At 46.9% G+C, this 22,681-nt stretch overlaps 2 protein-coding genes across 4 annotated transcripts in view; both read left to right on the top strand.

The window, feature by feature from the left end:
* Positions 1–19,857, top strand: part of TBC1D9 (TBC1 domain family member 9) — a 63,558-nt gene extending 43,701 nt beyond the window's left edge. Inside the window, exons 11-21 of the mRNA XM_068154038.1 lie at positions 1,282–1,399; positions 2,475–2,760; positions 4,191–4,320; positions 8,244–8,342; positions 8,473–8,541; positions 10,260–10,500; positions 13,582–13,647; positions 14,696–14,782; positions 15,798–15,872; positions 15,984–16,084; positions 17,409–19,857. Of these exons, the coding sequence (XP_068010139.1) occupies positions 1,282–1,399; positions 2,475–2,760; positions 4,191–4,320; positions 8,244–8,342; positions 8,473–8,541; positions 10,260–10,500; positions 13,582–13,647; positions 14,696–14,782; positions 15,798–15,872; positions 15,984–16,084; positions 17,409–18,134 (1,998 nt within the window). The 3' untranslated portion in view covers positions 18,135–19,857. The remainder of the gene's footprint in view (positions 1–1,281; positions 1,400–2,474; positions 2,761–4,190; positions 4,321–8,243; positions 8,343–8,472; positions 8,542–10,259; positions 10,501–13,581; positions 13,648–14,695; positions 14,783–15,797; positions 15,873–15,983; positions 16,085–17,408) is intronic.
* Positions 19,858–21,454: 1,597 nt separating this feature from the next.
* The window catches only part of MGAT4D (MGAT4 family member D), a 63,356-nt gene continuing 62,129 nt past the window's right edge, over positions 21,455–22,681 (top strand). For all 3 annotated transcript variants that reach the window (XM_068154031.1, XM_068154033.1, XM_068154030.1), the window contains exons 1-2: positions 21,455–21,517; positions 21,623–21,700. The gene's annotated coding sequence lies outside the window, so the exon portion shown is untranslated. The remainder of the gene's footprint in view (positions 21,518–21,622; positions 21,701–22,681) is intronic.

The raw sequence follows: 22,681 nt of genomic DNA, 5'->3' as shown, positions 1-22,681 counted from the left end.
CCAAGTGCCACGTCCAGTCCCCTCTTGAACACCTCCAGGGATGGTGACTCTACCACCTCCCTGGGCAGCACATTCCAAGGGCAAACAGCTCTCTCTGTGAAGAACTTTCTCCTCACCTCCAGCCTAAACTTCCCCTGGTGCAGCTTGAGACTGTGTCCTCTTGTTCTGGTGCTGGTTGCCTGGGAGAAGAGACCAACCCCTTCCTGGCTACAACCACCCTTGAGGTAGTTGTAGGGAGCAATAAGGTCTGCCCTGAGCCTCCTCTTCTGCAGGCTAAACAATCCCAGCTCCCTCAGCCTCTCCTTGTAGGGCTGTGCTGGAGGCCTCTCCCTAGCCTGGTTGCCCTTCTCTGGACGCATTCAAGAGTCTCAATGTCCTTCATAAATTGAGGGGCCCAGAACTGGACACAGGACTCAAGGTGTGGCCTAACCAGTGTTGAGTACAGGGGCACAATGACTTCCCTGCTTCCCTCACTATTTCTGAGTTAGAGTTGTGATGTTCCAAGTTTCAGTTGAAACCTTAGTTGCTGTTTCAAACAGGTCATAATCAAGCTGGAGTTTTCAAATGTTACAGGATCCTTAGGAGGCAAACTGAAATAAAATTATACCAAAATGCTTCATTTCTTCAGACTAACAGAGTTCTAGGCTGTAAGCAAACCACCAGAGGTCACTGGGAATGCTGTAATACATGAAATGGAGTGAAACAAGCCATAAAAATCTGTCATGTACACAGTCAAACACAGAGAGTAAGCAACAGCAGGAGACTTCTGTTACACTGTGCTCTGATTGTTCATGACTGGCACTATAACAGCTCACACATGCGGTGCCTTGACCTTGTCCTAGAGGCAGAAAGCATGAGCTGTGCAGGCTGCTTTTGCAAGGAGCTAGGCAGCAGTGGCCATCATTACTGCTATAGGAGGCATTTTATCTGCATCAGAGCCAGGTTCCCCCAAGAGCACCTTTTGGCAGAATATCAGTAGCAGTATAACTAGATGCTTGCAGATCTGAGTAGGCCCTTGATTATGGAAAGGAGTCTTGATTTACTTTTTATTGTTCAAAAACATTTAAAAAAGCCAACAGAACAAGCCCTAACCTTTTCTCTGTGTGTGTGTGTGGTTTATTTGAGGCTTTCTTAAGCCTTTCTTTTAGTACTGGGGGAAACAGGAGAAGACTTGAACAGTTTATTGTGTACAGCTCATTTCCTAACCATAGTAACCACTTCTTGTTACTGGTTAGATATTGGATAAATAGGTCTAACAGTTTACATTTCTCTTTCTTACAGGCTATGAATATTGTCACTTCAGTACTCCTCCTTTATGCCAAAGAGGAGGAAGCCTTCTGGCTGCTGGTGGCTCTGTGTGAGCGTATGCTGCCTGACTATTACAACACAAGAGTTGTTGGTATGCATGGGGAAGATTTTCTAAACTGACAGTACAAAATGCAACCAAATGAATTGCTATTATTTGCATTGGAACAGGCTTATGTGTAGAGGCTTGTGTGGCATGGATTGCAGCTGAGGGCTAGGGGCAGGACAGCTTGCTCAGGAGCATAGGAAGCAATTCCCTAAACAGATATTGTGATAGTCTTTCACTTAGGATTAGATGTCGTTCTCAAGTGGGGTTAAACCAAGTAGATGTGACATGGGAGGCTAAAATCTGAGTTTCAGGGGATCTAGTTATCTAATTAAGGTAAGGTAGAAAGAGGAGCTGTAGCAATTTGCAGTAGAAGTCTTTGTGCTTTTTGCCTCGTTGGAAAGAGCACAGGCACCTGCAAGCTGTTGTCAGATGACAGTTTGTTACGTGGAGGTGAATGACTTTTCAGTGTATCATGGAAACTGCCTTCATTGTAGCTCACAAATGCTTGAGCTACTTGTTCAGCCTTAAAAATGCTTCTCCCTGCCCAGCTGAAGATGTAGGTATGTCTTGAAACAAATCCAAACCCTCACAGACAGGCACAGGTGATGCTGAGAAGTCTTATTCATATTAACAAGTACTAAGCCACCATATGACTTCTGTAGGTGCTAGGCCAAACTGACTCTTTGTTAGCTCTTAAGTGTCCAACAGAAACAAAACAATCCTTACTACAATTCCATTTGTATGTACAGCACAGGAGTGGAATACAATCTGTTACATACCTTTAAGTCAGAAAATGTGCTGTAAGCATGATGTAGAATATTCTTAGGCTTTGTACTGAGATAGAGAATGGAGGGGAGGGAGAGGGGGAAAGAGAAGGGAGGGGAGGGAGAGGGGGAAGGAGACTGGAGGGGAGGGAGAGGGGGAAGGAGACTGGAGGGGAGGGAGAGGGGGAAAGAGAATGGAGGGGAGGGAGAGGGGGAAAGAGAATGGAGGGGAGGGAGAGGGGGAAGGAGACTGGAGGGGAGGGAGAGGGGGAATGGAGAGAGCATATATTTTTCTCCCTTAAAGGATGATGTTGCTCCCAGTTTAACGGGCATCCAATGTTCCTTCTGTTCAACAGGAGCGTTGGTGGATCAGGGTGTCTTTGAAGAGCTGGCTCGTGACTATGTTCCACAGCTTTATGACTGCATGCAGGACTTGGGTGTAATATCCACCATTTCCCTGTCCTGGTTCCTCACTCTTTTCCTCAGTGTCATGCCCTTTGAAAGCGCAGTGGTGGTTGTGGATTGTTTCTTCTGTGAAGGAATAAAGGTGATATTTCAATTAGCGCTTGCTGTCCTCGATGCTAATGTAGACAAGCTGCTTAACTGTAAAGATGATGGAGAAGCCATGACAGTCTTGGGAAGGTATTTATTACAGAAAATAAAGTCTCTTCATTTTATTGTTCTTTTCCTTTCTGCTCACTTCTCTGATCTATGTTCTACTCCATTTAAAAGGTACAATAGATGTGAGTCTTTTAGAGGCACTCCCCTTTCACCCCTATAAGATAAACTTTATATCACAAAACAATGTTAGGTGGGCAGCAAGATAGAAAATCCTTCTTTCAAGGCATGCAAATAAACTTCCCAAACCTGGTTGTAGAAACTCCTTTTGGTTGATTGAGTTGATTACATGGCTTTTGTTACTGCAGATTTTGCCTGCTGCCTTTTAAATGCTCCTAAGATAAAGCTTTGATCTCGAGGGAAATTGTTTTGGGAGTGGACTAAACGGAGCACAGAGAAATCAGGTAGGCTCTGAGCAGATTTCAGGAGGGTGTTAATAGACTGGATTGAGGTATTTAATACAAACTAGTAGCACTGAGTGTAACCTCTGATTTCCTTGTGTTTGGTAGTAGTGCTATGTTTTCAAAATGCTGCTGCAGCTTTGGAACTGGTTTTGGTTTTGTTTATTTCCCCAGTAGGTTTCATTAGTACAGCCTGAGTGAAATATGGGTTTGATTTCTTTGGGATTAAAGAAGACTATGGCTTTGTTTTCTCCAAAGTAAGCCCCAGTGCTTGCTGAGGATTTAAGTGTCCTGCAGCTACAGGGTAGAAGACAGGTGATCTAAAGCAGAAGGAACAGACAGAACAAGAGGCCACAGTCTCAAGCTGCACCAGGGGAGGTTTAGGCTCGATGTTAGGAAGTTCTTCCCAGAAAGAGAGATTGGCCATTGGAATGTGCTGCCCAGGGAGGTGGTGGAGTCACCATCACTGGAGGTGTTTAGGAAGAGACTGGCTGGGGTGCTTGGTGCCATGGTTTAGTTGAGTAGGTGGTGTTGGATGGTGGGTTGGATGTGATGACCTCGAAGATCTCTTCCAACCTGGTCTGGTCTATTCTTATTCCCATTCTTATTCCCATTCTTATTCCCATTCTTATTCCCATTCTTATTCCCATTCTTATTCCCATTCTTATCCCCCTTGGTTGGGCTGTGGTAGGCCAGTGGGGTATGTAGACTGAAAGCACATTGACCTTTGTTCCAGTGGTGTCATTAACAGATTTAAACAGCTAGAAGCAATGAACCTGCCCAGTAAGCCACTTGTTTGTGACTACCTGTATTTGAACTACTTCTTGATAAAGATAAAGGGGTTAACTTAGTTGTCTTTGAGGAAAAGCAGTGGTGGGATTTGTCAGATGACTGTTGTCAAAACTCATGTAGCTCATTAGCAGGGAGTGGCTTGTCCTTTTTACATGGAATAGTCTATATGTAACCCTTATTCTGTTAACCCTCTGAAGGGAGGGGGTACAAATGAATCTTGAGTTTCTAATTTATTTTGAATTTATTTTTTCCCCCCCATAGATACCTGGACAGTGTGACTAATAAGGACAGCACTCTTCCACCCATCCCTCACCTTCACTCGCTGCTCAGTGACGATGTAGAGCCTTACCCTGAGGTGGATATCTTCAGACTGATCAGGTCGTCCTATGAGGTAGGGTAGGTTTCCTTAACAGGCACTTGCCAACCCACACTAGTTCTGCTCTGCAAAGGAACTTGATACTCTATAGTTTGGCTTTGTTTGGAACTGAAAGCACAGTATCTGAAGGGGGCTCTACAAGAAGGCTGGGGAGGGACTTCTTAGTCCTATCACTACCTGACATCCTAGGGGGAATGGAATGAAGCTGGAGGTGGGGAGATTCAGACTGGATGTGAGGAGGAAGTTCTTCACCATGACAGTGGTGAAGCCCTCAATGGGTTGTGCAGGGAGGTGGTTGAGGCCTCATCCCTGGAGGTGTTTAAGCCCAGGCTGGATGAGGCTCTGGCCAGCCTGCTCTAGTGTGAGGTGTCCCTGCCCATGGCAGGGGGGTTGGAACTAGATGATCCTTGTGGTCCCTTCCTGACTGATTCTATGATTCTATAAAGAAAATACAGACTTATCTCAGAAGTCCAAAATGAGGCAAGCAAGAGGGGTTGGTCTGGTTTTTATTTAAGCAAAACTTCTAATTGGAGTAGTTTGTACAGAAGCCTGCAGCATCAAGAGAGAGCAGCCCACAACCAAAAAGTGATTTACAAAACAGAAGACTGAACTGGTACTTCAAAATAGGTTAATTCTCCTCTGAGCTTTCTCATGTTTTTCCAAACTGCCATAATGGCAAAATCAATTGGATTTCAGAAGAACTTTTTGTTATCAGTGAAGCTTTATTTAGTTTGCCTTTGCTTGGGTTTTTTTGCTATGGGTTTTGGGTTTGGTTTGGGGTTTTGTTTGGGTTTGTTGGTGGTATTTTGTTTTGTTTTTCAGCAAATGCTGATTGTGGTCATGGGCCACTAGCTGCCAGGAACTTCTTCCAAGTGAGAGGAACTGGCATTAACTAATACCTGTAAAGCACAGAACCAAGCCTGCAAGAACCTGCAGATGACACAAAGTTAGGGGCAGATGTTAGTCAGTTAGAGGGTAGAAAGGCTCTGCAGAGGGACCTTGACCGACTGGACAGATGGGCAGAGTCCAATGGGATGGCTTTCAACAAGTCCAAGTGCCGAGTGCTGCACTTTGGCTACGGCAATCCCATGCAGAGCTACAGGCTGGGGTTGGAGTGGCTGGAGAGCTCCCAAACAGAGAGGGACCTGGGGGTGCTGATCGACAGCCACCTGAATATGAGCCAGCACTGTGCCCAGGTGGCCAGGAGGGCCAATAGCATCCTGGCCTGCATTAGGAATAGTGTGGCCAGCAGGAGCAGGGAGGTCATAGTGCCCCTGTACTCTGCTCTGGTTAGGCCGCACCTTGAGTACTGTGTCCAGTTCTGGGCCCCTCAGTTTAGGAAGGACATCGAAACACTTGAGCGTGTCCAGAGAAGGGCAACAAGGCTGGGGAGAGGCCTTGAACAAAAGCCCTGTGAGGAGAGGCTAAGGGAGCTGGGATTGTTTAGCTTGGAGAAGAGGAGGCTCAGGGGTGACCTCATTGCCCTCTACAACTACCTGAAGGGTGGTTGTAGCCAGGAGGGGGTTGGCCTCTTCTCCCAGGCAGCCAGCACCAGAACAAGGGGACACAGTCTCAAGCTGTGCCAGGGGAGGTTCAGACTCGAGGTGAGGAGGAAGTTCTTCACTGAGCGAGTCATTCGGCATTGGAACGGGTTGCCCAGGGAGGTGGTTGAGTCATCGACCCTGGAGGCGTTCAAGGGGAGATTGGACGTGGCACTTGGTGCCATGGTCTAGTCATGGGGTCTGTGTTGATAGGTTGGACTCGATGATCCCCGAAGTCCTTTCCAACCTAAGTGATACTGTGATACTGTAACCCTAACATTTGCAAACCAGTTTCACTGTCCTTATATTGTAAAATGAGTACATTGCTTGCTCTTCATTCCATTTAGCAATTAATTCAGAAGCTGCAGAGCCTGGTTACAACAGAAGTGACTGAATTAATGCAGAATCACTACAGCTTCAAAAGCCTGTGCATAGCTCAGTAGCTGTCAGTGGAGTGTAGACTCAGATCTTCAGAGCTGTGGTGTGCTTGACTCCCTTGATTTGTATGGTAATTGGTTTGAGGGGGAAAATAGGCCTTAAGGTAAACCTGTAGTAGTATCTGGATCTTGGCCTTTTTAACTCAACAGGTCTGTGCTGCTGAATAGTTTAGTACAGTTGTGGCTTTAACAGTTGACAGGCTTCCAACATTTCCTTGTATGCTTGGAAAGTTACCATGGGTTGCATGCAACCTTCCTTTTCTGGTAGGCCACATGAGTTTTAGTTGTCTGGATGTGATCAGACCAGAGGATAAACCCTGTCTACTGGAACAGTTGAGGCCTTTGAGCCACAAAAGATCTCTCTTTTCAAGGGTTTTGTGAGCCCTGTGTTGCTTGATACTCATAGATGCTTATGTAGATTCCATTTTTTCCCAAAGGCTTCTTTATTTGCAAAATGCTCCAACTGCAGGAGCCAGCTTTTTATTCCTGAGCTATAAAGGTGCACTGCTTGAGCACAGCTTTAGCACTGATCCGATCACACAAGAATGTGCTAGCAAATTATTGCCTGCGCTTGAACTGGCCCCCACAAACCCATCCTGTATGAAGGTGTATCTTGCCATCCCCTTTTAGCTTTGCAAGTGGCATGCTTGATGTCTGGCATTATTGTTCCTGCTGGTTGTCTGTGCAGTTTAAAGTATGCTACAAGTTTCCCTTGATGGCAAAAACTGTCTGCTTGCATTAGACAAAAGTAAGTCTTGGAAATGAGGCATTTGTCCACACATAGAACATAGGAAATGTACCCCTAGGGTGTTTCTGTAGTCCTGAGATTCTATGCATTGTGGAAAAAAACCTTCTGAAGTTAAGATTTGGGCGCTTCAGAGAATCTTCTTCCTCTAGGAAGCTGAATTCTTGATCACAGAATGTTAGGGATTCGAAGGGACTTCTGGAGATCATCTAGTCCAACCCGCCTGCCAGAGCAGGCCTTGTAGCAATGCAGGATGTAATTACCTTGCCGTCTTTGGCTCTTCAATCAGCCTGTGCTCATGTAAAGTTGCCTGCAAGCTTCTGAACAAACAGGTAATATATTGAGTGATTATAGTGAGGATTGTGGATCATAGTATCAGTCAGGGTTGGAAGGGACCACAAGGATCATCTAGTTCCAACCCCCCTGCCATGGGCAGGGACACCCCACACTAGATCAGGCTGGCCAGAGCCTCATCCAGCCTGGGCTTAAACACCTCCAGGGACAGGGCCTCGACCACCTCCCTGGACAACCCATTCCAGGGCTTCACCACTCTCATGGTGAAGAACTTCCTCCTCACATGCAGCCTGAATCTCCCCACCTCCAGCTTCATTCCATTCCCCCTAGTCCTATCACTACCTGAGATCCTGAGAAGTCCTTCCCCAGCCTTCCTGTAGGCCCCCTTCAGATCCTGGATGTGTTGACAGTGCTGGCTGAGGTGGTAAATACAGAAAGGAAGACTTGGTCTCAGGCCTTCATGAACATAAGGGCTGCCACACTGTCTCAGCTGTTAGAGAACCAGCTAGTCAAGATCTTCTCTCTCTCTCTGGGGCAATTAAAAGATATTCCAGGACAAGCTGAAATAAAACTGCAGGAGTTATGAAACAGTCTATTCATAGAAAATTGCCAAGCAGGAGATTTCTAACTGCTGAGATGACATGAGGATTTGCAACTTAATAAACTGAAATTTACAACCTAATAAAAGCCTTTCAAATTAAATGCAGATCAGTTGCTGGGAAAAATTAGATCTAGGAGCCTGTTCCTGAAGTCTTCCTAACTTTACACTGTGTTAAAAATACTCCTCAAGAGCAGTTTTTAAACTACAGACTTAGTGGCATGTCTCACAACTACAATTAATTTCTCAAATACATTGAAGGCAAGCTGAGAATGCCAAATATTAACACCCAGACTGTCCTGTGTTTCTTTGTGTCTTCCAAGAAATTTGGGAGCATCCGAGCGGATTTGATTGAACAAATGAGATTCAAGCAGAGGCTGAAAGTTATCCAAACCCTTGAGGACACCACAAAGCGCAACGTGGTGAGTACTGAAAGAGTGTTCTCTGCTAAGATTAAGGTCAGCCAGGTTCTGAAATTGAAATCAGCTTCTGGAGAAGAGGTGCATTTAAACCTGCAGTGGATTTAAACCTGTTCACGTTCTGTTTCCAAAGGTGCGAACTATCGTGACAGAGACTTCCTTTACTATCGATGAACTGGAGGAACTCTATGCTCTTTTCAAGGTAAAGCTAAGTGGAGAGAAGATCATCTGCCTGCAGGAAATGCAGATTCTTCTTCCTGATATGGGACTGTGTGTCTGTTTCTAAAGGCCAGGTTGAGTTGCTTACTATCGGGTGTCTTAATACAAACTGGAATTAGCTGCTGTGGTGTTGAATCATAGAATCAATAAGGGTGGAAGAGACCTCAAAGATCATCAGGTCCAAACTGTCACCCAAGACCTCATGACTACTAAATCATGGCACCAAGTACCACATCCAGTCCCCTCTTGAACACTTCCAGGGATGGTGACTCCACCACCTCCCTGGACTGCCCATTCCAGCAGCTAACAACTCTCTCTGTGAAGAACTTTCTCCTCACCTCCAGCCTAAACTTCCCCTGGCACACATTGAGACTGTGTCCTCTTGTTCTGGTGCTGCTTGCCTGGAAGAAGAGACCAGCCCCCACCTGGCTACAACCTCCCTTCAGGTAGTTGTAGAGAGCAATAATGTCTCCCCTGAGCCTCCTGTTCTCCAGGCTAAGCAAGCCCAGCTCCCTCAGCCTCTCCTCACAGGGCTGTGCTCCAAACCCCTCCCCAGCTTTGTTGCCCTTCTCTGCACACCTTCCAGCAACTCAACATCTTTCCTAAACTGAGGAGCCCAGAACTGGACACAGTAGGTTGATGTTACAACTATGCCATTAGATCCACAAATTTAAAAGTGAACAGTTAAAAGGCTTTAGCTTCACTTTTCATGCACAGTGCCTTAAACCAAGATGCTTTCTTCCTCTTTCATTGTAGCAGATTTTGGTGGTGTACCATGAGGACTTTCATTCCTTTTTAATTTCCCATCTGTAATGTCACATTGTACATGGGCTCCAGCCCCTACACTGCCTTCTTGCAGTCTTCTATGGGATGAGTGAGACCAAGTCAAACAGTCCCCCCCTGCTGGTCACTGCGCAGTGCTAAGATCTCTTTCTCTTAGCTTCTGCATCTTTTTGAATTGGATTCCACCAAAATCAGCTCCAGAACTTTCACTGACTGTGGTAAGGCTGGATGTATAGGACTGTATGCAGCAGTTTTGAGACTGTAGAGTGAAGCAAAATATTTCCAATAGGAAGTCTTTAATGCATATGGAAATCCCTGAGTCCTCTTTCTGCATTTACTATGTGGTGAGGCAGAAGGGTGACTAAGCACAAGCAGCCTCTGTGTATGTGCAAGTCACTGCTGCTTACTGTGCTTTTCAAAGCAGCTCTTTCATGTTTCACCTGCCTGCCAGGCACAAAAGGGTTTGCTTTCTCTTATTGGATGTTAGGAAGAAATTCTTTACCATGAGTGTGGTGAGAGACTGGCACAGGTTGCTCATGGAGGTGGTGGAAGCCTCATTCCTGAAGGTTTTTTAAGGCCAGGCTGGATGTGGCTCTGAGCAACCTGATCTAATGTGAGGTGTCCCTGCCCGTGGCAGGGGGGTTGGAACTGGGTGATTCTTGAGGTCCCTTCCAACCCTAACAATTCTATGGTTCTGTTTTGCAAAGGGATATAATTTTGTGCTGTTAGAGGAGAAACCTCTTGCAGAAGTGCAAGGGCTAGGAAATGGGAATACATCTAGGAAATGGGAATACATCTAGGAAATGGGAATACATCTAGGTTTAGGACTGTGTGCACGAGTTGTTGGGTTGGGTTTTTGTCACTGATAAGTGTGAGGTGTTCAGAGAGGTGATCTCACAGCACTTTCCTTCTGTGCAGGCAGAACACCTGACCAGCTGCTACTGGGGAGGAAACAGCAATGCTATTGACCGGCACGATCCCAGCCTGCCTTACCTGGAGCAGTACAGGATCGACTTTGAGCAGTTCAAGGGGATGTTTGCTCTCCTCTTCCCTTGGGCCTGTGGAACCCACTCAGATGTGTTAGCCGCGCGCTTGTTCAGGCTCCTGGACGAGAATGGAGACTTGCTCATCAACTTCAGGGAATTTGTCTCTGGGCTAAGTAAGGACAATTCCCAGCACTCTCACGCTGGTCTGACCACTCCAGTCTGTTTCTAAAGGGGATCCAGTCCTACAGAAACAGAGGTGTCATATTGGCTGCCAATTTGGGTACGCCGCTGTCAGGACCCACCCTCAGAGGAAGGGGTCACAGGAGGTTCTTTACAGTATCACAGTATAACTTAGGTTGGAAAGGACCTCAAGGATCATCGAGTCCAACCCATCAACACAGACCTCATGACTAGACCATGGCACCAAGTGCCACGTCCAGTCTCCTCTTGAACGCCTCCAGGGACGGCGACTCAACCACCTCCCTGGGCAGCACATTCCAATGACGAATGACTCGCTCAGTGAAGAACTTCCTCCTCACCTCAAGTCTAAACCTCCCCTGGTGCAGCTTGAGACTGTGTCCTCTTGTTCTGGTGCTGGTTGCCTGGGAGAAGAGACCAACCCCTTCCCGGCTACAACCACCTTTCAGGTAGTTGTAGAGGGCAATGAGGTCACCCCTGAGCCTCCTCTTCTCCAAGCTAAACAATCCCAGCTCCCTCAGCCTCTCCTCATAGGGCTGTGCTCAAGGCATCTCACCAGCCTCATTGCCCTTCTCTGGGCACCTTCAAGTGTCTCAATGTCCTTCTTAAACTGAGGGGCCCAGAACTGGACACAGGACTCAAGGTGCAGCCTAACCAAAGCAGAGTACAGGGGCACAATGACCTCCCTGCTCCTGCTGGCCACACTATTCCTAATGCAGGCCAGGATGCCATTGGCCCTCCTGGCCACCTGGGCACACTGCTGGCTCATATTCAGGTGGCTGTCGATCAGCACCCCCAGGCCCCTCTCTGTTTGGGAGCTCTCAGCCACTCCGACCCCAGCCTATAGCTCTGCATGGGATTGCCGTAGCCAAAGTGCAGCACTCGGCACTTGGACTTGTTGAATGCCACCCCATTGGACTCTGCCCATCTGTCCAGCCTGTCGAGGTCCCTCTGCAGAGCCTTTCTACCCTCTAACTGACTAACATCTGCCCCTAACTTGGTGTCATCTGCAAACTTGCTGATGATACCAAAGGAGTAAGGTGAGGCAAAGTGACACTGAAATAGCTAGAATGATTGCAGATGGATTAATTACTTGTTTGTGCAGACCACTTGGATCTTGCAGTGGCTGAGGTGATTAGCTAGTACATGCCAGAGAGAGAAATGAGATAAGACCAGAGGTAAGAGGAGAAAAGTATCCCCACTCTCAGTTCCAGTGGGATTTCGTGGGGTCAGTGCTTTCTTGGTGGTGGGTGCCCCCCCCCAAATTCTGGTGCTGCCTTTTATTCCTGAGTTCTCCTTCATTCCCTAATTAGGGGTGGTTGGTAGAGGTGGTCCCATAGCAGGGCAAGTCAGGTGCCACTTATGTGATGGCCTAGGCCCATGGGACCCCAGTTTAGCTGAGTCACTCTTGAGGAGCCTACACATGGCCTTGTGGTGATCACAAAGTGGTGAGCACCTCCCAGTGTTCCAGCTGACTGCTGCTTCACCTTGGTTTGCACAGGCTCAGTTGTGAGGGTGACTGCAGCTACCTTGAGTTGGCACAGGTGTGGGCAGCCAAGTGGTGTCTGAACCCCTGGGTCCTGTGCCGGGAACAGGCTGTCATGGCTGCTTGAACACAAAGAAAGGGAAGCAGAGAAGCAGTCTGTGTGGGACACACCTCTGTGGCAGCAAAGAAGTTTATCTAAGAGAAAATTCTATGACAACACAGCTCCCACAGTCACCTTTGTGTGACTTTGCTGGACCACCTGTCTCCAGCAGGACAGCTTTTGGTCCCTGCCTCACACAGTCCAGTTTGTACCCTGCATAGTGGTTTAAACAGAGATGCATCCACAGTTTCAGCTCAAGAGGCCTGGGAGATGCAGTGCACACGAGTGGTGCTCCCAGCTGTAGGGTAATGGGTGGATTAGTATGTGAGTCATCTTGGCTCTCTGGCTGTCCTTAATGGCTTGAGAGGAAATGTTGTCTTCTGGCTTGTGTAGATGCTGAAGACTAGGCTGGATGAGACCTTGATCAGCCTGGTCTAGTGGAAGGTGTCCCTGCCAATGCCTGGGGTGGGGTGGAACTAGATCTTTAAGGTCCCTTCCAACCCAAACCACTCTATGAATCTATGAATGTATGATTTTGTGACTTTGCACTCCCACAGGTGTATAACCTAGGACATAGTTTGAGCAGAAGAGAAAGCATTACTTGCACTCTGTGGTACACCAGACAGCAAGACAAGGAGGCTTTGTGCTTAAAGAAAACCAAGGTGAAAGGCCAGTGTCCAATGCAGATGTACTCAGCTCCTTGGCCTAACATCTAGATTGATTGTGGCCTTGAGCTTTACAGGCAGTGGTGATTGTCTGCATCTGTCAAACCACACTTTGTAGTTAGCACAGTAGTCTGGAAGGAAAAATAACTCTTTGTGTAACCTAATTAATGAAGGCTAATTAATTTGTTTATTAATTACATGTCATAAGATTTGCCAGGATTTGTTTGTTATTTCAGTACTTTCAAATTGTCTAATATCCATTTAATTAGTTGCAAGGAAGGGGCTACTGTAGACCTCTTGGATTTCATACTGCTGCTTGCAGTGTAGGTCAGAAAGGAACAGTGGTTGGAGTGGACAGATCACTGGGAAGTGCTGCCTGAACATCATAACTGCTGTTTACTTGAATTCCTTTCTCTTTGTTTGGTAAATAGCTCATCCTTCTAAACCATGTGATGTTGTTATTGGAGCCTCAGATCAGGAAGTTTGAAGCCCACACAAGAAAAGGTCTTATTAACTTTCAGCTAGAGGCCTTTGTGAGTGGTAATGTGATGATCAGAGATTATTTTTAAGCATTATAAAATAGACATCTGATGAAGGACCTAAGGATAGAGCAGAGAATTGAAGGCAATTGCTATTTCTACTGCAGACTCCATGATCTGAGAGGTCAAGTGACTGCCTTGTCATCTCAGCTGAGAGTACAGGGCTTCCCAGAGTGAATGTAGCAGCTTCTAACCCACAATATTGTAGTGATAATCATGATGGCAGAGAGTGCTGAGTGTTAACAGGCTGTATGTAATGATTTTAGGTGCAGCATGCCATGGAGATCTCACAGAGAAGCTGAAGCTGCTGTACAGAATGCATGTTTTGCCTGGTAAGTGTTCAAGTAGCTGTTGTCTGGTTGAGAAGAGAAATTTGGAGCAGAGTTGTTAATGACTTTCACCTAAAAGCTTTGGGAGGACACCTCCAGTACCTGAAAGGGGGGCCTACAAGAAGGCTGCAGAGAGACTGTTTACAAAAGCCTGCAGTGATAGAATGAGGGACAACAGTTTGAAATCAGAGAAGAGCAGATTTAGGCTGGGTGTTGCAAACAAGTTCTTTGCCATGAGGGTGGTGGAACACTGGAAGAGATTGCCCAGTTGAGGCCCCTCCCCTGGAGATATTCAAGGTCAGATTTGACAAGGTTGTGAGCAACCTGCTCTAGTGGAGGATGTCCCTGCTGACCTGCAGGGGGGTTGGATTGGATGACCTTTGGAGGTCCCTTCCAACTCAAACTGCTCTATGGTTCTATGTTCTTCAAACATGTCTGTGCTTGCTCCCAGCTGGCTTTGGCTTTGCTAGAGTTAGTCTTGAGTCTTCACTAATGTAACTGGGGGGAGGGGGGGGGGAAATCACTGAACTCTAACAGAGGAGATCCATTTTTAAGAATGCAGCTTCTGGTATTCAGGGCTTGGTAAGCTCACACTCAGTGATGACACCCTTTCCAGCTAGGCAAGGGTTCATATCCTCCTTAGGACAAGCTGAGCTGCACTAATGTAACTGAGGGAGAAAAAAAATCACTGAACTGTAACAGAGGAGATCCATTTTTAAGAATGCAGCTTCTGGTATTCAGGGATTGATAAGCTCACACCAAGTCATGACAGTCAGCAGGGTTCATATCCTCCTTAGGACATGCTGAGCTGCACAGAATGGAAGGAGGCCTAGGCTCATGGACAAATCAGCCTCTGAACTGCTGTGTTAGACAATATTGGGTGTCAGGGAAGAGACAGAACAGGTCCAGTTGTTCTTCCTCTGTGAGCTCAAACCAGATCATTCCTGGCCCATCACATCCTCATGCTTTTACTTCTAGACACTGATACTCTGAATGTATCCATAGAAACATGTTCCAGTTTTTAATGAAAGGACTTTATTACATTACTTAGATCCATCCCCTGAGCAAGAAGAGCCTGACTCTGCTTTTGAGGCTACTCAGTACTTTTTTGAGGACATCACACCAGATTGTACCCATGGTAGGCATGTTTTTGTCTCCTGCATGAAAAAGCTGTTGTGAACAACATGTCTTTTTTCAGGATTAGACATTGTAAGTGAAGTATCCTCTGTAAGAATGATGTGCTCTTTGTATCTGTTTGGATGCCCTTAGAGGTGCCAAGGCTCTGTACACCAAGAACTGCCCTGGATTGTGCATTGCAGAAGTACTCCTCAGAACAACATCATCAGTGTGATGCAGTGGAAGGGCTGTTATGATAAGTGCAGCATATGTGCCTTGATGGAGAAGGAGAATAGATAAATATACTTGCTTCCAAGGTGTATTTGGATCAGAATTTAACATAGTTCAAACAAAAAATGAAGCCCAAAGGTACATGAAAATGTAGCTCAGCAGTTTGAAATCCTTCTGTGCCCTGATGAGAACCTGGGTCTCATTGCTGATGTGTAAAATGGCATTTTCTGAGATACTGAAATGAAGTTTCTCTCTGATTCCATGAAAACTATTGCCCATCCTTCAGATGACTGTTGGGGGAGGCAAAGCTGTTTTAAAATACAGGCAAGAATTAATAGCTTAGAGATGGCAATTTGAAGTCCTGATAGACCAAGGAAGGTGTACTGATACCACCATCAAACTTGTGTCATGCTGGAAGCTGTCTTGCAGCAACACAGGCTCATCATATTACTGTGCAAAAAACCCAGACCCTCAGATAGGCCTTGCCTCAGCATTTATTCATTTTATGGAGTCTCTCAGCAGATTTAAGAATAAGTAGAAATCATTGTTGGTTATAAGCAGAAGTCTTGCTGGGTTTACTGAGCATTCTCTGCAGTGTAAACTGCTGGCTCCGGCCAGCCTGCTCTAGTGTGAGGTGTCCCTGCCCATGGCAGGGGGGTTGGAACTAGATGATCCTTGTGGTCCCTTTCCAACCCCGACTGATTCTGTGATTCTAAACATTTCCTTTACTGTGCACTTGTGTGTGAAGTTTGTATGTATGCAAAACCACACTGATCTCTCTCCCTCTCCATCCCTCCACTTCCTAGTTGTTGGCCTAGACAGCAGGAACAAGCCAGGAGTAGATGATGGGTTTGTGACAGTGAGTCTGAAAACAGAGAGAGGTATGCATGGTGATCTTTCATTTCTTGTAAAGATGCTCCTTCTGAAAATGAAGAGTTAAAGAGGTATTAATTTTAAGGTTTCTTGATGGACTTTCCTTGTGTTGACAACAGGCAAGAAGAGCTCACAAGAGAATCGAAATTACCTGAGAATGTGGAGCCAAGAGAATAAATCCAAAGCCAAAAACACAAAGGACTTGCCCAAACTGAATCAGGTACCCCTGCTGACACTTCCTTTTCATTAACTTGAAACTTGCTTCACATACAAGTGGAAACTCAATACCTTCCCACAGAATAGAAGATGTGTTTTGAGGCAGATGCTTTTCCACCTGAGCAGCAGTCAGCTGGTTACAGGAGTGAGTTGTTTTCAACATACTGAGACTGGCATTCAGTTCCCAAAACATGCTAAAAGTGAGATGCACACACAGAGGAATGGTAATGTGTTGTTCTGCTCTCTAGACAGAGGCTGATATGACCTGAGTATCACCAGCTAACTCACATGTCTGATGCACAGTACATGAAGGAAGCTTTTTGTGGTTGCAGTTCATACCGTCAGTCTCATTGCCCTTAGATCCATAGCTGAGGAGATGGAGGAGGAGGAGGCACACTGGGACAGCTGCTTCCTCCAGAGCAAATAGGGAAGGTCTATTCCCTGTAGAGCCAATGCTTCTTGCTAAAGGTAGCCCTAAGCTAATCTCCATCTAATTGGTGAGTTTTGAATTGCAAGAGGCTCACATCCATCTCAGTTACCACTGTCAATTAAAAGAGTGCTGCAGGTCTCTTATTTAATTTTTCATTACTTCTCATTAGCTTTCTCAGAGCCTGAGTTACACTGAGCATGACTCCTACAAGAAACTCCACCAAAATCAGTGCTGTCTCTCACTGCCCACCCTCTGTTGCCCCCCTGTGGCTGCAGAGAAGGGAATTTGTCATCTGTGGAAAGCAAACACCAAACAGTTTGTTCTTAAACAGCTTTGAGAGAGGCAGCAGCCCTGGCTGCCCAGGCAGAGAGAAGGCTTCCTAGACTGCACCCAGATATTTTCCAGTTTAGTTTAATCACTGAAATTTGTGACATGCCTCTGTGCCAGGCTTCCAAACTGATTCACAGTATCACCAAGGTTGGAAGAGACCTCAAAGATCGAGTCCAACCTGTCACCACAGACCTAATGACTAGACCATGGCACCAAGTGCCACATCCAATCTCCTCTTGAACACCTCCAGGGATGGTGACTCCACCACCTCCCTGGGCAGCACATTCCAATGACTCTCTAGGTGAAGAACTTTCTCCTCACCTTGAGCCTAAACTTCCCCTGGTGCAGCTTGAGATTGTGTCCCCTTGTTCTGGTGCTGCTTGCCTGGGAGAAGAGACCAGCCCCCACCTGGCTACAACCTCCCTTCAGGTAGTTGTAGAGGGCAGTGAGGTCACCCCTGAGCCTCCTCTTCTCCAGGCTAAACAATCCCAGCTCCCTCAGCCTTCAGTAGCTCTCAGGCTGATCTGTTTCTTGCTCTCTCATTACTGTTTCCTCCCTCTGTGTTCAGGGGCAGTTCATTGAACTGTGCAAGACGATGTACAATATGTTCAGCGAGGACCCCAACGAACAGGATCTGTACCACGCTACCGCTGCCGTGACCAGCCTGCTCTTGGAGATAGGTGAGGTTGGTAAGCTCTTCAGTGTGCAGCCCACCAAAGAGACAGACAGCAGCAGCCACCATTGCAGCAAAACTATCCAGAGCGAGCTGTTTCAGAAGAAGGAGCACCAGCAGTACCCCCTGGAGCAGCACAAACCCTTCCAAAGCAGCCCGGTGACCAACGACGAGGAGGCCGTTTGCGCTGACGGCGCCCTGGGCATGCAGATGGAAGACATCAAGCTGGAAGACTCCTCTCCCAGGGACAACGGAGCCTGTTCCTCCATGCTCATCTCTGATGACGACACAAAAGACGACAGTTCCATGTCCTCCTACTCGGTCCTGAGCGCGGGCTCACACGAGGAGGAGAAGCTGCACTGCGAGGACATCGGCGAAGACACCGTCCTGGTGCGCAGCAGCCACGGCACTTCTCTGCGGAGGAGCACCAGCATCGACAGAGACTGGGCCATTACCTTTGAACAGTTTTTAGCCTCCCTTTTGACTGAGCCAGCCCTGGTTAGGTACTTTGACAAGCCTGTGTCCATGATGGCTAGGATTACTAATGCTAAGAACGTGAGGCTGATGGGTAAACCAATAACCTCGGCCAGTGACTATGAAATCTCTACTATGTCGGGATAGCAGGCAGGCCAGGTTTGTATCCATTGTGTTCTTTTGGTTTTAAATCCTGTATTTATTGGTACCTGGCACACAGGCCCTGGGATGTTTCAAAACATGGGACTGTCTTCACTAATGTGAAAATGTTGGGGGTGCAAAACTTGACCACCTGGAAGCAGAACTGCTCTTTCCTGTGGGGAATGTTGCACAGAGGCAAACCCGACTCAAAAACCTCGAGGACAAGAGGAAACAAAACCCAATAACAGATGTCAGTGAAGTGTGTGTATTATTAACCTTGCTGTCCATATAAGATGGTAAAGATTAGTTCTTCATTTCTCAGTGTAAACTTAATGCCAATATTTATGTGCATTTTTAAAACAGTCATATATAGTGATCTGATTCTTGGCAGGGGTGGGGGGGAGGGAAACGAACAAACCAGGAAGTACCTGCGATGTAAAGGGACACTGTCAGCCTGAGTAGGACCTTGGGGGAAATCAAGTTCCAGGCAGCATCCCTGAAGGATCTTTGTATCCCATAGAACTGTTTCTTCACAGGGGATAACAGGGTTTAAGCTGTGCCTCATTTTAAATGCTTTTGAGTAAGTGAAAGGTCACTTCAGTGACACCTGCCTGGCTGCTGACTGCCTCTGCTTGAGGCTGCAATGCTCACATGGAGGTGAGAAGCCCAGCCCAAGCTGTCACAGCAGGCAAAGGTGGTTAAATGTGCCACTGCTGCTCCACCAGGAAGCAGAGCCCATTTGCCTTTCCCTGGGTTCAGCAGCCTCTGGCTCCACCAAACCCAGCACAGAGAGAGCCCTTTCCCACCTGCAGCCACCTAGCAATGACCTCCGGCGTCACCCTGCTCTAGTTCTAGCCGGTGGGCTCGGAAGCTTTTCTGGTGTGCTCCAAAGAGTGTTTGCAAGTCCAGAACAGGGGGCAGGTGTCTCTCTCTTTTGCTTTATTTTTCCCTTTTTTATTTTTAAATTGAAAGCTGTTTTTGAAAGTCTAAAAAACCAAAAACCAATCAAATCTCTATGTACTTCTAAGGCTGGATCTGCAGCACCTATAGCTTAGCTCTTGCAACTAACCTTTACCACCGACCTATTATAGCCTTGTTAGATTTAAGAAGATAAAAACCCCCACACACACCTGTATTGCATAAGTCTTCATTTACACCAGTGTAAAGTAGCAGTCATTAAAGAGACAAAAAGCTCTGCAAGATAATCATGTAAGTGAATGTTTTAAGTCTTACCTGAGAACAGTCTCTTCCAATCAGAGGATTAGCCTCCTGTATCAATGTACTGAGTAATGTGTTTCAACTTTTGAGACCTGGAGCACCTGCACTTTGAATCCTTGCTTCTTTTCTACAGCTAAGGCAGCCTTTTGGTTTGTCAGCTTTTTGTCAGCTGGGGTTTGTAATCCACACTTCCCTTTGGGTTCAGGATTGTGCCTAACCTGCCTCCTCTTTCTTTGCTGTTTCTTTGCTGTAGAATACTGTTGACTTCTTTCCTTGTTTTTTTTATACTCCTGTTTCTTGCATCCATGTAACTTGCAGGTTTGGTTTTTTCCCCCGTGTTTGTTTTTTTTCAGCAGCAGCTTTGTTTCAATTCCTTTTTTTTTTGTTTCCAAAGAATGCTTTTAACCTGTCAGATGAAGTGGTTTTTAACCACAACTAGGTAATGTGAACAAATAAAGTACACTCTGCACAGATTGGATTTTTAACTATTAAAGTCATGCTAGAGGGAAAAGGAGCTGGTTATGCTTCATTACACAGACATGGATCTTCAGCACCAGGGTTCAGAACAAAAGCATTTGTTTCCCTGCCTGGTTTTGTTTAACACTTCACAGGATCCCAGATTCTTTAGAATAGAATTAACCAGGTTGGAAGAGACCTTTGAGATCACTGAGTCCAACCTATCACCCAACACCATCTAATCAACTAAACCATGGCACCAAGCACCCCATCAAGTCTCCTCTAAACACCACCAGTGATGGCAATTCCACCACCTCCCTGGGCAGCCCATTCCAATGGCCAATCTCTCTTTCTTGTGAAGAACTTCTTCCTAACATGCAGCCTAAACCTCCCCTGGTGCAGCTTGAGACTGTGTCCTCTTGTTCTGCTGCTGGTTGCCTGGGAGAAGAGACCAACCCCCACCTGGCTACAACCTCCCTTCAGGTAGTTGTAGACAGCAATAAGGTCTGCCCTGAGCCTCCTCTTCTCCAGGCTAAGCAACCCCAGCTCCCTCAGCCTCTCCTCTGGCTGTGCTCCAGACCCCTGCCCAGCTTTGTTGCCCTTAGTATCATAGTAGCAGTCAGGGTTGGAAGGGACCACAAGGATCATCTAGTTCCAACCCCCCTGCCATGGGCAGGGACACCCCACACTAGATCAGGCTGGCCAGAGCCTCATCCAGCCTGGGCTTAAACACCTCCAGGGACAGGGCCTTCTCTGGACACCTTCCAGCAAGTCAATATCTTTCCTAAACTGAGTGGCCCAGAACTGCACGACCCCTGTCTGCCCTGCTGTAGCTCACTGGACATGCTTTTAAGGCTTTGCACGTTAGAATGTTTGTTTAACAGAGTACTGGTAAGCTGTCAGCCTCCAAACCAAGGCAGGGGCTGAACAGCCCTGGGTGTGCTCTCTTCAGTGAATTGTCTGTGTGAAACTGACCATCTCCTGGGGTGTGCAGAAAGGTAATTTGCAAAGCACAACTGCTCCTGTAGCCCTGGTCTCGCTCAGGTTACTGTGGGTTTGCATTTTCTTCTTTGGTTGGCAGTTCTTTACAATTCAGCCACGTGTAGGCTGCAGCTGTCAGGATGAAGCAGCAGTGCAGTCTTTTGCACCTGAAGAGTAGGTGGAGTGGTTTACAGGTGTATCAAATAAGCCCATTGGAAGCCATAATCACTGTGACTTAACTTTAGATAGCTGCCAAGGCCAGAGCAGGGTGCTTTATGGGCATGCCTGGCAGATGAATTGGTTATTGCAGAAGCCTTCAGCACTGAGGTTTAACACCATTCAGCGAACTATTGACCTTCCAAAGACTGCAGAGCCCTGAAATACTTCTCTTGTAGGTTATTTGTCAGGGGAAAGGGAATTTAAGCCTCTTGGCAATCTTGCACACCCCCCCCTTAGAAACACAGAGACCACAGCTGAAAATCATTTATCTTCAAAAGGGTTTGCCTGCTTGCCTCCACCCCCCACCCCCAGGGCAGTGATGTTATGAAGAAGCTTACCTTGCTGTCACAACCCTTGTAAGAAGAGGTATCCACATGTGGGGCTCTGGTCTAACAGCAGCCATTTCACAAGGCAACTTTTTGTTTTGCCCCAGTAGCCTTCTTTCCCTTCCTGAACGAGGAAGCTTCTCAGTGTAAGCCACATCTAAGAGTGGCCTTGCTATGGGTGGCAGCCAGGTGAGCTGATTTTCCCCCACATTTTTAGGGTGAGGCTGCTCACCTGGATTAAGGCCAGCTGGCAGTTGCCTATTTGATGACAAGATCTGCTGTGCCCTTCCTCAGTAGGTAGATGGGAGCTGGTGAAAGCTGCAGAGGACTTCAACTGAGCAGCCTGCAGCAGTGTGAAACCTTGGGGAAAAGGTGAGTGAATGCTTTTAAAGCCTCTCCTGTGGGGGTAGGTGTGCTGCACAAACAAGGTGGTAGTGCTTTAGCAGTGTCTCTGTCTTGTGCTTTCTGTGCTTTGAGATAGTCTCTGGGAACTGTGGAGTTGAGTCTCACAGCTAGGCAACAAAGGTTCAGGTTGGATGTTAGGAAAAATTTCTTCCTAGAAAGTGTTCTCAGGCACTGAAACAGGCTGCCCAGGGAGGTGGTGGAGTCCCCATCCCTGGGGGTGCTTAAAAACTGTGTGGATGTGGTGCTGAGGGACTTGGTTTAGTGGCAGTGGCTGAGCAGTAGTGGTGGGATGGTGAACTCTGAATGAATTGTTGGATTTGATGATCTCAAAGGTCTCTTCCAATCTCAGTTCTATGTTTTTTCCCACTTCAGAGGTGGAATTTGTGACTGGACACTGACCTGTGCTGGTTTTGTAGCTTGAGAGGAGCCTGATGGCAATAGGGAGACAGCAGATGCTGGAGATGTGGGAAGTTGCTCTATGGAGCTTTCTGCCTGTAAAACCAAAGCCATAAGGAAACATTCTTTGTGTGTCCTTCCAATCTGTCTTCCAAGTTGATCAGGTGCTGCTAGCATGTGAAAGTTCAGTGGCACTGATTGCCTTTGGTGTGGCATCTCACAGCTCCTGAACTCTTGGCAGTAGAGCTGGTGGTTGTGCTTGAGCCTTGTAAAGGTTTGTGTTACACGAGCCTTGGGCAAGCAGGCAGAAAGCTCACTCTGTGATCTGATAAAGCCACTGAAAACCTGCCAGCAGAGCTCTTGTAAAATGCACCCTGGGGGCTCTCAGAGTGATGCTGGAACTTCTGTTACAGTAGATGTCCTATGTCAGGTGTTGTGCTGCACCTTGAGATGGCAGAGGCTGGTGTGGTATCCAAGGGGGCTGTAGGAGACAAAGGCACTAATGGCTTTATAGCAAAGTGCTAGTGCTTGTGATTGGAAAGCCTGGAAAGC

This window comes from Melanerpes formicivorus, unplaced genomic scaffold (genome assembly GCF_026170545.1).
Source record: "Melanerpes formicivorus ecotype bairdi unplaced genomic scaffold, bMelFor1.0.p_v2 SCAF_27, whole genome shotgun sequence".
NCBI lineage: Eukaryota > Metazoa > Chordata > Aves > Piciformes > Picidae > Melanerpes > Melanerpes formicivorus.
Note: the sequence above shows the minus strand (reverse complement) of the source record. Positions and strands in the feature narration are given on the sequence as shown.